General features: G+C 43.1%; 1 protein-coding gene across 1 annotated transcript; it reads left to right on the top strand.

Moving 5' to 3' along the window:
* The first annotated feature begins 5444 nt into the window (after positions 1 to 5444).
* Positions 5445 to 7163, top strand: ascl1b (achaete-scute family bHLH transcription factor 1b). Its single transcript, XM_058645762.1, has one exon. The coding sequence runs from the start codon at positions 5655 to 5657 to the stop codon at positions 6264 to 6266; it is 612 nt and encodes a 203-aa protein (XP_058501745.1). The 5' UTR covers positions 5445 to 5654; the 3' UTR covers positions 6267 to 7163.
* Positions 7164 to 15910: the final 8747 nt, after the last annotated feature.

Genomic DNA, 15910 nt, shown 5'->3' with positions numbered 1-15910 from the left:
CAAACGTGTGCTTAACCCTTTTAAGCATACAGTATATACAGAGGGTATAAGAAGGTGCAAAATAGAGCGTCTTATATCCTTTTTTAAGCACAACCTAGACAATCTGATGAGAAAAAAAAGGTCATTTTCACCAACTATGTAAACACACCGGAGCAAAAAGTACTCAAAATGTTTACAATCGGATTGAATTTGTGCAATTTGGAAATACGTCACAGTTCAAAGTTCACTTGGCTCGTTTTTATGAACAAAAAGAAAAAAGAAAAACGGTCTAATTTTGTAACTCCTGCACAATTATTGCTACTTTATATCACTACTAGAAATGTGATTTAAAATGAATCATAATTTTGACTCAACAACACATAAGAAGACGGAAAAAGCCTGAATATGTGGCCTATAAACACACACCCCCAGGATGTCCTTAAAAAGGAGTTGTGTATCATTCCCATGACAAAAGGGTTCATCACACCAACAATTATGAAAGCATTTGTATTGCTATGGACCAGTTCTTCCAGAGTTTTCTTGTCTAGTAATTATTAATTACATAGAACAAGATGTTAAATGGGCCCAGAACAGGGGCCCCAAACTCAGTTGACCATTGGCGGCCAGTGCACTTCTAGGCTGTACAGGAGAGGGGGCCAGGCACCTGTCAAAGTGAAAAAAATATTTCCATGAACTGTTCAGTGATTTTAAATTGAAATTATAACTTGATAATGCATCGTGATATTGCAAAATTAAAAATATCCAGCATGATATTGCACACCACAATTTCAAAGTAAAAATTGCTTTGATACATAGTTCACGAAAAAAGAACAGATTTATGATGCAAAATGCATCTGTAAATAACAAAAACAGACACAAGTACAATGGAATCAAACGATTAAATTGATAATCACATGTAGACTCTTGTAGTACAAACACTAGACAAGCTTATACATAATTAAATGTTGAATTTAAAACATTGAACAGTGTCAGTATAGATCACATGTGTCAAACTGGTGGCCCGGGGGGCACATGTGGCCCTCCAATCAATTACATGCGGCCCGCCCACCACTGTGCGAGGTGATGGAATAGAGACAGAATATAAGACTAAATGTATTTGCCGGCAATATTTTTTATAATAGTAATAAGACATTCGTTGTAATCATTGCTTTATTAAATGTATTACACTCAACATGAAATTACATATTTTTAAGCTGTTTTAATCACAATTGTTCCCGTCATTATTTGCTAAATTTTCAATTGAATTCTCTGTTTTTGTGCATCATAAATATGTTTTTATTGTCAATCATTTTATATCAAAACAAGCAATTTTACTTTGCAATTCTGTCTAATATCATAATGAATATCTTATATTGCCCACTGGCTACTAAATAGTTGTTTTTTCCACTTTTTTTCCTCTATGTCGGCCCCCGCTTGACCAGACTAGATGCTCATTGGCCCCCAGGTCATTTGAGGTACAGGTTGCAAACCGTTAGCGGTCAACAACCACCAGTAGATGTTCGGCAGACATTAAACCCAAATATTAAGACTGTTCTGTTTCTATGAATATTCTCTTATTTATGGAGGTTTTATTGAGTAATTAGAAAAAGAAAACACAATATACTATGAATTCCAGATTTAAACATTTATTTAGTTTAAATGTATAGTCTACGATCATCAGCGTGCCACTGGAGCTTCATCTTGAAGCGATTTGATAAACCTATGATACAGTTTTGAAGATCAGACGTTTTGTGAGCAGTTTCAGACATGTGGCTATATTAGATGCAGGAGTTGTAAGTTGTGGGTATCGTGCACTAAAATATCTCCCTGTGAAACTACCCAGTTCCAGCGAATGTAGAAAACTGAATCCACCACATATTTGACTCTACGTTGTCGTACATGTGCAGAGATGTGGGACTTTCGGAGTCACAATCCTGCGAGAGTGTCAGTGAATTGTGAAAGAATATTAGTACGCAAACGGTGGCTGAGAGTGCGGTGGGTATCCCCCTCTTCTCAGTGACAAGACAATTTTAGCATGTATTACTTTTTTATTTTTTATTAGTAACACACACTTGCACGGATGCAAGCCCCACTTCCTCTTTCCACCTTTAGCATTTCATATCTTCACTGCACAGGAAAGCACAAGTGAGAAATATTATAATTTCCTTCTCCTCACCTGGCTCTTATTCGACCTTTTACACACAGTAACTGAACATAAGGTCAGACTGTCTGTCAGGGACGAACTGCTGACCACAGCCTGTGTTAGTGACCATAATGCAATCACCATATATTAGTTAAAAGACACAGCCCAGCTTCAGAGTGTATGTTCTGAATAGAGAAGCGATACAGGCACCAATGAATCACTTCTCTTTTCCTGAACACTGCAAGTAGAAGCTGAGTCTTCGTCTGCCCCCCCCCTGTCGACAATGCAGGCTTCAAAAACACCACAAAGGAAGGATGGAGCCTGGTTACTCCCTGACCACACGGTGGGATCACATCTCATTTCACGCTCTAACTCACAACACAAAAGCGGATATTCGTCAGCTGGTCGAACACTAACACAGAATTCTTCAGCACTGAAATTACAGGTTTTTTTATCCCAAACGCCCCGATCAATATCACTGTCTCCTTATCAACCCAGCACACACACACACACACACACACACACACACACGCACAAACACTTACGGTAAACTATATTCTCTGTTACGGCACCAGTTTTTCAGGTTGTACATGTGGGTTCCTAACAGTCACACCCTTAACTAAGAATAGGACTGTGATTGAGACACAATCCAGACAGGTGTGTGTGTGTGTGTGTGTGTGTATACTTGTATTCCTCACCTTGTTAGGAACTTTTCTGGCATAAACACTGCCCTCGGTCTAAGATGTTAATTGTTTGTGAGACGCACCTGTGTACAGGTGAAACCGTTTCTGTTTCATTCATGTTCCAGGTTTGACCAACCACAGCCAGGAGGGCTTCAGGAGACTTTGGGGGGCCCAGGCAACAGGCAATAGGAACCGACGGGGCCCCTTCCCCCTTTTGTTTTAAAAAATGAGTTCTCACTTTTAGAGCATTAAATGGTCCAGACCCTGGTTCCATATCTGATCTGCTACAAGTGCATAATCCTGCACGTTCTCTTAGATTGTCTAATCAATGCTTGCTGGTCATTCCCCACACCCGCTTCCCTGTTGTTCAGACAGGCTTTTAGTGAGGTGTTTATTGGTTTTTATCATCTTATGTGTGTGCTTGTAGCTGTGAGTGTTGTATTTGCTGTGTATTGTGTACCTTACTTTTTGCTGTTTTTACTGTGAAGCACTTGAACGAGTGAATTCTTTCTGTGAAAGGTGCTACACAAATACACTTTACTTACTTACTTACTTACTTACCCTGCATTAAACTGCATGAAAGTAAGGTTATGACACCGGTTCCAATGTTAGTTAAGCATTATTGCAGTTTCCTGTGCATAGCCCATAATATAACGTAAGGGGGTTGCACACCTGACCACAGCAGCTCTCAGGCTGCTGCAGAAATTGAAAAGCGAAACTGAAACCAGGCTCCTTAACACAGTCACATGACTCCACACGGTCACTGTACTTCAGAGTCTTACAGGGGAAAATATTACACACAAACACGACAATGCAGGTTTACAAGACGTCCATAATCAGGGGAGATTATCTTCTTCATCACATGAACACTTTTATCGCTAAGATCAGGTGTAACATCAGGTCACATGACGTTTTATTACACAGCTTCAGGAGGAAATGATCTGTCACAGTGTTTTCACTCAGCGCCCTCTGCTGTTGTTCAGACAGAGGAGGAGAGGAAGGGGAACTTTCTTTTATCAAGATGAAAAGTGGGAATCCCCCCCACACACAAGCTTTCAGGCAAACTAATGAAAAGCACACATGCTGATGCAACTGTCTGTTATTTAATTGTGTGGTTAAAGAATGCTTGGCTAAGTCAAAATGAGGGGAATAACACATATGCACATGAATCATGCGCCGCATGCTGCATCCTGCAGAACCTAAAACTCTAGCCACTGGTTTGGTTTGAAAATTAGCAAGTGGAACATTTATTGATGAACTGTGTGATTCTGTAAATGTGGAAAGTGAGTCTGACAAATATTTGAAAGATGATGAGGATGACATGCTGAAACGGTTGTTTATGCTTTAACTCTGGAGATGTGAGGTTATAGCCCAAAATGTTAGATTGGTGATCCAGATACATCACATTTTGAGTGTATCCTCACCATGGGACACTTAGTGGCCATGGCTTTAATCTCTCTCTCTCTCTCTCTCTCTAACAGTTAGCTGTCAGGAAGTCAAAGTATAGGGGCATCAGGAGGTAGTAGCTTTCTAACACCACCAGAGGTCGCAAGTGTCCTATATTCTTCCTTTTTTTTTTTCTTTCTTTTTTTGTTGCTCTGCCTTCAAGATTCAACCAGAATCAACACACACTCTTTCTCTGGCTGGCAGAGTTTGGCAGCAGACTTTTCCAGAATCGGGGCTTTTAGTAATATCGAATCCAAACAAACCTGCGTGAATGGGCGTGAATGAATCAGTAAAATGTGTAAATGAAATCACTTCAGACCCTAAACTGGAGGATGTTGTTTAACTGTCCGGTCAGCTGTGGTGCTGAAACACTGCATCCGTGCGCATGCACATTATGGTCCCCAAGAAAACCGTAGAGAATCTGTTGGAATTCTATAGAATAAGACTAAAATGACTTATAGGTTTTGGAGTTAACCCGTGATAAGTGGACCTTCGGGACACTGAGGTTCAGTCTCACTGCAATAATGTTTTTTTTTTTTTGTTTTGTTTTTTTTTGGGGGGGGGGGGGGGGGGGCTTTGGGACGCCTGTTGGATTAATGTCATAAACATGATGCTTTACTTTGAAGTGAATCTAAATACACGAGCTTCATAATCGCCTCTCACTGAGCCCAGAGACGCGCTTGCAGTTTATTTAGTTGTGTAAAGCTGTAGCCTGGAAACAGGAGAGAGCGTCCTTGGTATTTGTGAGTGTAAAAGAGCCAGAGGAGAAAGATGGCTGAGGGGGAAGACTGATAAATTGAAGACTTGCCAGGGTTACATTGTCAAATTCAAAAGGCATTTCAAAGAACCAAACCATTCACTTTTTCATTCTCTCTCTCTCTCTAGTTTTTTTTCTACTTCTTTCTCTGACTTTTTTTCTCCCCTCCTTTCTTTCTTTTCGCACGGTTGCAGGCCGTTTGAATCGACCAATGGGCCTTCAACTTAGAGACATTGGAATGTAAATGAGCCCAGCGCGTGCTCCCGGCGAAGTGAAAGCTCGGGATTGTTTATTGAGCTCCCGGAGCCACGCGCCTGGCCCGGGGGGGAGTCGACGTGCAGAAGAATCACACAGCGGGGGCGGGGCCTCGCCACGAAGCGTGCGTCTTCAGAAAGGGGTGGGTGGGGTGTGTGTTGGGGGCGCGTGTTGAAAAAGAGGAGTGCTGCCAAAGTTTGGGTCAGATCGGCTCGTGTAGTAAAGCAGTGGTGAGACTTGGACTAGAGTTGGCCACACGGTCCCCCACGCGAAGGACACGAGAGCGGTACACTGCCAAACCCTGTGCGCTCTTCCTCCTCCTCTTCTTGTGCCACAGTTTGGGTCTGCACTCGCCCCCTGCATCCATCACTTCACACGAGCTGTCAACGAGATGGAAACTACAACCATCACCACCACGCAGACTGCATTCACCTTTGGACTTACAGAAAGACACGCCAGCCTCAGCCTGCACGCACCGGCACAGGATTGCGCCGCCCCCGTCGTGCGCCACGACACCGGCGCTGCAGGCTACCAAAGCAAAACCAAGGTGCTGAAGAGACAGCGCAGCAGCTCCCCGGAGCTGCTGCGCTGCAAGCGACGCCTGAGCTTCAACGGCCTCGGCTACTCCATCCCGCAGCAGCAGCCCGTGGCCGTGGCCCGGCGCAACGAAAGGGAGAGGAACCGGGTGAAACAGGTGAACATGGGCTTCCAGACGCTGCGTCAGCATGTGCCAAACGGCGCCGCCAATAAGAAGATGAGCAAAGTGGAGACGCTGAGGTCTGCGGTGGAGTACATCAGGGCTTTACAGCAACTCCTGGACGAACATGACGCGGTCTCGGCCGCTTTCCAGTGCGGGTTGCCATCTCCAACACTTTCCAACAGCTACTCTGCAGACCCGGAGTCTCCGCACTCCACCTACTCGTCGGATGAAGGCGGCTACGAGCCTCTGAGCTCCGAGGAGCAGGAGCTGTTGGACTTTACAACCTGGTTCGACAGGTACTGAGGCTGTGCGCGTCAAAGGCAGGCGGCGGCGCCTGTGCGTAAAAGCAGCTGACTTCTCTAAGAAATGCTGACAAAGACTTGATGAAGGCGTCGGATCAGTCTCGCCCTGCGTCCTTGGACGTGATGCAGTGCCTCCCTCCCTCACCCGGGGCTACCTCTGCTACCTCAGAGTGAGAGATAGTAAGAGAGGGAGGGGGAGAGCGAGAGATCGAGAGCCTGTTGTTGCATTAAAATCACCCTGAAGTCCCACAAGGAGGGAGCTGGACTCACTGGAGGTGAAGAGAAGTGTTGATGTTTGAATAAGTGCAATTAAAAGGTGACACAGCAGCAGCAACAGCAACAGCAGCAGCAGCAGCAGCAGCAGGCTCTGTTCTGTGGAGAAGGTGCTGTGGCTCCACGTGAACTGTGGCTCCACGTGAACTTGTTCTATGAGTCTTTTCATCAGAGCAGGACTGCCTTATGTCTGTGGGATGACACACAACAAAGATGAAGCATCGACAGACTTGTCTCTTGTTCGAGGTGTTTTCATTCCCCAACCTTTTTCTTTTCATAACAAACCTGTATGATACACTGACCTGTTTTAACATGAAGACATATTTTTGTACTTTGAGAGTGAACAACAGTTACTGACACTTTCCCTGACAGTGTTTTTGACAAAGACAGTGAGTTTGGAGAGTTGTGTATGTTAAGTGACTGGAGGCTACTACCTGTGACAGACTAGTTTTTTGTTTGTTTGTTTTGTTTTTATTTCAAATAGCGATAGGTGGTGAGGAGACCTTAATTAATGTATGCACTTGTTCTCCATTTCCAGTAGCCTAAAGTGTAAATAATTGATTTTAACAGATATATTTTGTGTAATACAATTTTTATAAATAAAGATGGATCTATTTATATAACATGCTTCTGCAGTTGGTCTGATTCTTCAGTTGATGTTTGTGTGTGTGTGTGCGTGCGTGTGTGTGCTTATATAGTGAATCTGAGGACCAAAACAAACGTATAAACCACAGGAAGTGAGGACATTTTGGCTGGTCCTCACTCTCCGTGACACCTGTTTAAAGGTTAAAACCTGGTTTGAGGGTTAGTCATGTGTGTGTGCGTGTGTGTGTGTGTATGTGTGTGTGTGTCGGCGGTAATTGAGCAAACTAGAGAGCCCCTCTTCTATTCAAAGCCCCTGCGTGACCCTTTTCTTGCTTTGGTTGGGCGCACGGGGGAAAATTGCGCAGCTGGGTGAGCACTCAATAACCATTATAGACGTGCACCTTCTACTGCGCTTTGTCTGCATTCATGACGGGGAGATTAATATTACGTTTCATGCATTGCATTGTTTCTCTTTGCATACTCTGCTTTTACCAAATAGCCCGGAGGGCCTGGGGCCTAGGAGAGAGAGGGAGGGAGGGAGGGAGGGAGAGAGAGAGAGAGAGAGAGAGGTGGGGGACCGTGCAATTCAGTTCACTCAAAGGATAGAGACACTTTGAAATACGGCCCGGGTAAAGTCAGCAAGACAATGAGGCGGGTCAAAATTCTTATTGCCCGACTGAGATCAATCTAAATAAAAACCTGGGCTTGTAGACTAGTTGTATCCCCGACTGTGTTTTTCTTGGCGCACACACAGCCCAATCAAAAAGCCCATCTCCTCGCGAAATGGGGAGCATAACACCCTATTGTGCGCACCATTGTGTGCGCCTTTGCGCCTCATTATGCGAATTATGGAAGATCGTCCATTGTACGTAAAGAACGATGCCAAATTCAGGAGAAATAGTTCGATGTCACCTGGTGCTTTACATCCAATACTGATGAATACTGTGTGAATTAATTTGACACATTTTGTTTCAGAAAAAGTTGTAATTGTAATGTGGTTATATTGTATGTGTGTGTGTGTGTGTGCAAGTGTGTCGCATGCACACACATACACACACGCGCGCGCACACAGGCCTGCAGGTGTAAGCCACGTGCCTGCACTCGCGACAAAGGCTGCTGCGCTCCCATTGGCCGACGGCTCGCGTATGTGAGTCAGGCGGTGACAAAAAAAATCAAACGAGTGATAAATGACATTAATTATAACCTCCTACGTCACCGGGACACAAAAAGACACATGAATGTTGGTCGCAAAACACCCCGCTGCTCCATTATTATCAGAATGAAATCTGTGTGATGTCCTTCAGTGTCAGGCAGAGGTTAGGGCACAGAGTGAAAACAAGCGCTTGTCTCTTGTCCTCAGAAGATGGATATGCAATTCTCTCCAACGCTATATGGAGACGAGCAGGGGGTAAAACGAAATTTATTCATGTCATTTTATGCAGAGGTCATTTTCACTTTTATAGCTGATGTTAATTGTGTTTCCCCCCCTCCAGTGGTGAAGTGAAGTCCCTTGACGCATGCGTTTTCGTGCGCAAAGTCATGACGTTGGCTGTGTAATCCACTATAATATAGGCTATAAACCAAAATAAGGGAATCGTTGCTCGATGAGAGATGAGATCTGTTGCTCTGAAGGCACTCATCACAATGACTACTTTGCCATTTCTGCATGAACAGGAGAATCATGCACTTAAATTGCTGAACTACCTTTATTGCTTGTGTTTTGACCCGTGTGCAATATATATGTCTCACAGCATAAATCATTTAGACATTTACAAAACAGTTTAGCTTAGCTGTTTGTATATATGGCTTTGTTTCCATATACAATGCAAGATAAGTGACCTAATTCTGAAATGGGTTTGTCCTTTCTGTGTTATATAAAGAGTGCCTGAGTAAATCTGACTCAACGTTTGTGCTGAAGTGGATACACACAGTACATTTATGGTTCATCCCTTATATCTAAGACAGACAATTCACTGACGTTATTGTAAGTTACCCACAACTTTAGTGACAGGTACAGACCCGAGGTTCAGACTTTAAGGAATCCTAACTTTGGCACAATTCAATTAACACAACTTTGTTAGTCCTTCTACAGCAGTGGTTCTTTTTATACCGAGCACCACCTGAGAAAATATGAAGCTCTCATCGTAACAACATCAAAATACAGTGGTGTAAATATAATCGAGCAAAGTCAGCTACGGACTTTTCACAGGAGGCAGATTTGCTCTCACATCGTCCTCCTCTTCCTCACATATACTTCAGATACTGGTATAGTGAAATTAGAGTAAGATGGAGCGAAATATAAGGTGATTTGTTGTTATTTGTTTCATTTTCTACACACCCGGCTCAAAATTCCTCAGCTCCACTCCGATCACAAACCCTGGTTTATACAGTTGAAAATCTGTTTGAAAATCAAGGTTCTAGGGGCAATTCGTTAAAAGCAGCAGGGTAAAGCCAACAAACGCACAGACGACCGCACGCAGAGAAGCGTCAACAACCAGGCAACTGCTCCAAGAGCCAAGTACAGAATAAGGTGCCAGTGGTTGATGAGAAAGACCCACAGTGAATTGAAAAATCTGATGAGCCAAGGGACAAAAGATTGGTGTGATAGTTTGTTTTGCAAGCAGGTACATAACCACGGCCAGATGGCAAAGGAGAACATTCTCCTGCAAGGACGTGTGCAGGGAAGACCAGAATGCTTAATGCCTTGCATGAGTTTTTGTTGGGCATAGCACATGTCAGGTCTCTCTGCTCCAATGTTTGTTAGTCTGAAATTGTACTTTTAAAATACATGAATCTCCCAAAGAGCTCAGACCTCTGCATGTACATACACCGCGTTCTGTGTATGTGCCACAGTACCAACGCCGGCTTAAACCTGGAAATAACACAAGAAGCCAGTGCACAGAGGAATAACACAGCAGCAGCAAAAACATGGCAAAATCCAGGAGACCGATTTTATGCTCAGTCAAGTGAAAGAATTGAACATGATTAAAGTTCATGGATGGTAGGAGGACTTGGAGTGGCGCCCAACGTGCTAACAACTAGCCGCCAGCTAAACCGGAAAGTGCCTAATACTAACACGCTGCGAGGGAGGCGTATTGCCACCCAGCTTAGTGGAGGCGGGCACACTTCATTCAAAAAAAGTCATTCCCCACTCGTGCTTGTGTACTGGGACAAGGTTGAACTGTGACGTATGTGCAGGGAAATGTATTTAGACTGCAGTCACAACCTGCACATAGCTCCTTTATTAATGCAATAATTACAAATCCAATCAAAGTTCCATCTAATGAGTCAGTATAACATTATCTGCGAACGTAGTAAACATTGAAACAGATGCAAATATATTATAAACAAAAACTACACACTTGTTCTGTAGAGAGAGTGAGAGAGAGAGAGAGAGCGAGCTCAGTGATGTATATAGATGAAGAGATTGAGCACAACCTTGAGCACTGCTTACAGAAGTGTTAATTTTTAAGCAGAGGCACAGACATGTTTATATTCAACACAGACAGAAGACCTACTGAACACACACACACACACACACACACACACACTGTGCAGGTGGTTCAGAGACAAATCTGGTGACCTCCTGGCTATTGATTGAGAAAGGTCAAACACACTCTGATTTTCCCTATTCTTCATTTTTTTTTAAACCTATCGCATCACAAACTATATACCTGCTTAAGTCTATGATCTTTTAAAAATGTGTATTCTGTATTATTTGGCCATTACAATGTCTTTTCCAGCTGGAAACCTACGTTTATAAACGTCTCAAACTCCTGCACCAAAGCCCAAAGAGAAAAACCATCAATTTGACATCTTGACACACAGGAGTTGTTGATCTACTCCGGCCTCAATCAGTAAGTTCAAATATGTTATCTTGTGACTTTGGTGTTTCAAATCCTTTGTTCAAATTAACTTCAGTGGCACAGCCTTAACAAAGAAGGCAGCAGCAGACAAGCAGCACCTGTGTCCCCATGAGCTAAAAGCACAGATTTTTTTCAATGGGGTTTGGTGTGGGAGATTGAATAGTAAACAAACTTCACTTTCCAGCTGGAATGGCTGTCTCACTGCAAGATGGACTGGCAAACATAGTGTTAAGATATCATAGACCTAAGCAGACAGAGATTTTATGATAAAACCTGTTTTTCTTTCTGTGCCCTCCACAGTTAACGGTAAGACTGGGTCCACAGAAAAGTGCAGACTAGTTAAGTCTAGCTAAAAATGATTCAGTACCATTTCAGTCTAATTAGTTTTATTATTGTTATTATATTATATCAATAACTCATACAATCACACTTCAAAACAACCTAAACTATGCTTTTAACCTTTGTACTGATTATGTAAAACTGTTAACGGGTGAGAGTCAACACTCCAGTTAATGCGCTGTGTTGTTTATCATTGGTTTAAGTGGGTCAAAATAACACCACAACATCACATGTGTTGGATGCATCGTAATTCCTATTGCGGGCCACTATCGTTTGACCACTCCAGCTGTGCTGGAAAACCTCTTTCCTACACCAAGAGGATTAGGCTGCTAAATAGGAGTTTTGCTCGCAGCCGCCAAGTCACTTCTACCGACTAACAAAAAAAGTCATCCGGCTCATGTTTTTCTTTTATTTCTCTAAAAAAAAAGAGAGAAATCTTTCTCTTTTCAAATGAACGTTATAAAAAGAAGTTTGAATACGTGCAGCTCGGCACTTTTAACTGACACCTCTGTAAGTGTGTGAATAGGCTCCTAAACTTCAGACGACCCAGCAGAGGAGGAACCAAACTCTGGCCTGATGGGTGGAGGGATGCAAGAAGTGGGGATGTGTGCTGGGGTGGAGGCGGTGGGGGCTGTGATTTGCATGGGCCATTGTGCTGCACAAGTTTGGGTGCTTTTTTTCTGGCCTGGGCCCTTTTGGCCATTTACTTCCACTCTGGCTGGCTGTGGCGGGCTGTGAATAGTCTCTGCTAGGAGGAGACACAAAGGCGCTTTTGTGCTACAGCCGCACCATATTCATCATGTAATGCCTGTAAGACAAATCTGATTGGACGTCTCTGTCACTTTGATGTGGGTCCAGAGTGCGAGTGGCCCTGAGATTGCTAACTTCACTCTCTATTGCCTATTCTGCAGCATTGATATGGGTGTAGAGGCAAGAGGGTGTGAGGAGAGGTGGCTCACGGGGAGGAGGAGGAGGAGGAGGGGGAAAAAAAGGGGAGAGCAGGCAGGGGGTAGTCCTCATTATTTGCAGGAGCAAATTCATAATAAATTTCCCCATTCTACACAACCGGGTCGAGATGATTGACACTACTTTACGCCAGGCCGAACAAAAGCCCTGATTTGAACAGAATACTAAATGAAAGAGGGGAGCGTGGACTTAATTCAAACAATTTTAACTCTCCCCGTCCTCCCTTATTTCTCCTCTCTCCCCCTCTCCCTCACACTTACACTCTTTTTTTTTTCAACTCCAACTCTCCTGCCTCTTTTGTCCAGAGCATTCTCGTTTTACAGGGTAATTCAACTCCAATGGACGTGCTAATTGTGCCGGGTTAAACTGGATGCTGGTGGACTTCTGTGATACAGAGCTTATTCTTGCCTAATGACTGTAATGATGGTTCTGAGGGATTGCAGCCTGGAGGGGTCTACTTAAGAGGAGCAAGAGATGTTTTTTTATCTTCATTTTTGTTAAACTTGTTTGGGCAGATTAGTAGAGAGGACTAGATCTGAGTGTTTAAAAAAAACAAAGATTCTGCTGCAGATATATCCCTCAAAGAATCTGAATCTGAATCTGAAGATTGGGACTAAGTAATGTCACAAAGTGACCTGCATTCACTTCCTGATGGATTCTAAAAACCTCTGTTAACACTCGTCAGTCTCATCCTCGTTTTTACTTTTCACCATTGCTGTGTCACTGTCATACGTCTGAACTAAACAAACGCCTGCAGCGGAGCGAGTCAGCTTCCTATTGGAGCTGACACGTGCTTGTCCAGTGTATGAGAAGCGTCATGTGATTTAAAACATTTTGTAGATGCTGATTACTGACACAGAGCTGAAACACTTGGTCTGGATGCACATAGTTTTTCCTCTTAAAAGTTTGTTTTCAAATCAAAACATTGGCGTATGGATGTAGCCATGGAGTCTTCCCTGACCCCCCTTTTGGGGTCCCTGTTCGAAAATGAAATGCCCAAACTAATACAAGCTCTATGTGAATGATCTTGGTCTCAAAATAAAGATAACACTTGCGAGACTCTAAGTTTCACTGTAGATGCCACTGTGCCAGAGTAAATGCAGATGGGACCCACAATAAACGAAGGATTTTTTCCCTCGCCCAAAGAAATATTGTATTTTAAAATAAATATCACCTTTAAAAATGTGCATTATTAGCTTAAAAACTAATGGAAGTCATGTAACAACATGTGGACATTAGCTGTGCAAAGTCTGATGATGCTGAAGTGAAGCAGAGTGAAATTACAGAGGTTTTAGTGAAGCGATGCCTAAGCGACTCTAGTTTGGCACTATCTATGCCATTTAAGATTACTATGGGTAAAAAATTATTAAACCCATTTAATTTTATTTACATGTCACTACTGATCTAATAAAAACTAGTTTTGAATTAAAAAATAAAAAAATGATTAAAAAATCAATATATTTGGGGCAATTTTCTCTGGAGCGTCAGAGACAATTCTGAGCCTCAGCCTGTTCAGGGCCATAGCTCCGGCTAGCATTGGCCAATCTGGGTGATTGACAGCTCATTTTAATCCTCTAAACCAATAGAATTGCGGTGTCCGAAAGCACCCTTCCTCTGTTCACACGTCAGAAGGACGCAAATGCGTATAACATAGTTTGACGAACATTCGCCCTTCTCTAATCAAAACAAGCTAATGGCCGTCTGGAATTACCAATCAGACCAGGAACAGGCCCCAAAGCATGCTGGGAAGTCTAATTCTCCGTTAGAAGCGGTTTTGTTGCGGTGAAAACAGCTTGTTTTGCTTATTTTGCAGCTGGATCCGTGAGTTTTGATCATAGAGTGATATAAATGGTACCGTTGCAGACATTTTTTTTCTTTTTTCAACATGATGGTGACACTGATTCTCCGGTGCCGCTTTTAAATGTTTACACTGTTATGGTGTTTTTGGCTCGTGTTGGCTAGATTACTTGTTGTTTAGTCTGTGTTTGGTGAACATAAGCATGGTTTATTATGAGCTTTTAGCCAAGTTTCTGAGCTTTCTGTGGGTATGCATCATGTCAGTATTGATCAAAGGTAAATGTGCCTTTGATAAATGTGTGTTTCAGTGCGTTTTAATGCCCCCAGTACCGGGGGCAGTCGGGTTAAGGACGGTGTTCTTACAGCAGGTGGATGTCGCCTACAGACATTATAGTGATGGTTGTCACAGTGACACTGGTCAGGAGAAAGTTGGTTCCGTTACTTCTCTTATGTCACTTTTCACCATCTCAGACCAGTTGAGCATGTTCCCTTTTAGTTTAGGAACAAAAGTGTCCTGTGACCTTTTATTTCTACTCACCAAAATGTGTCTTTTAATATAACAACCCCCAAACCATCTGCATTCAAATTTAGATCAAAGAGGTTGGTTAAGTCTTTAAATGACTGAAGTCAAGCAGGAAGTGTCTAAAACATGTATTCTACTGAATGACCATCAGGTGGCGACTCCACAGGTTGCTAAAGGAAGTCTGAAAATGACTCATCGCTGAGTTTGTGGTTTCATTCACATTTTAGGTGAGATTTAAGTGAGATTTTCAGTTTATAAATTCTTCTTCTTCTGTGTTTTACAGCAGTTGGCTTTAGTTGTTGCATTACTGCCTTCTTCCCGATTGAATTCCTTTTTTTTGGCATCCACAATGCCGCACCACTGCCTGCCCCTTCACTTCTCTCTTCTCTCTTCTTTGATCCTCCTTCTTTTATCCTCTTCTTCCTCATCCTCTTTATCTTTGCAGCGCTCTGGCAACGGTCCTCCTCACCACAAACTATATCCAAATCCTGAACTCGATCTAATGGATGATGTCACCGTGGGTTGACACTTCTAAAGTCAAACTCAGAACCGTGTGTTACTATATTACTTATATCGTAGCCTATACAGTAGCTACAATTCGCTTCACTTTCACTTTCGACATGTTTGATGCTCTGCTGGTCTCCTCGGCTCCTCTGTCCTCTTCTACCCTCACTTTTGTGATGGTGACATGAAAAAAATGGTCACTCCCTTTAACTGTCCAAAAACATGTTATGTGTGGGCTTGCTGTGTGTGTGTGTGTGTGTGTGTGTGTGCGCTCCAGTCTTTGTGTGTGTGTGTGTTTGTTCAAATAGCTTTCATCCATTCTTCCACGGAGATCAGGTGCATTCCTTCACTCAACAATACATTGTCACGTCTTAAAGATCGCGTTTGTGTGGGCTGGTGTGCACATTTGATGATACTCTATGTGTCAGAGGTCTCACCTGTAACCTTAAAAAACCGCACTCACTCACACACACACACACACACACACACACACACACACAGAGTCGTGGGGTCTTCAGCAGGTTGCAGCATGCCCCTGAATAACCTGTTCACAGTGACACACCACGGCTCCATCAGCCTCTGACACGCCTTCGCCCTCAGCTTTAAACTTCAGTCTTCTATTGTTGGATTCAAACAGACAGTGGAACACTTAGACATTTTCTTTTTTTATGTCTTGTAAATATCCCGGCCTGACACAATAGACGTGCCTTCATTTTGGTATCAAAGCTTAGTGTACACTTGCCCTCTGGTCATGAAAGGGTTGTGTGTAAAGGACTCTGAATGGAAACATGA

Source organism: Solea solea, chromosome 12, assembly GCF_958295425.1.
Source record: "Solea solea chromosome 12, fSolSol10.1, whole genome shotgun sequence".
Taxonomy (NCBI): domain Eukaryota; kingdom Metazoa; phylum Chordata; class Actinopteri; order Pleuronectiformes; family Soleidae; genus Solea; species Solea solea.
This window is presented reverse-complemented; position numbering and strand designations above follow the sequence as displayed.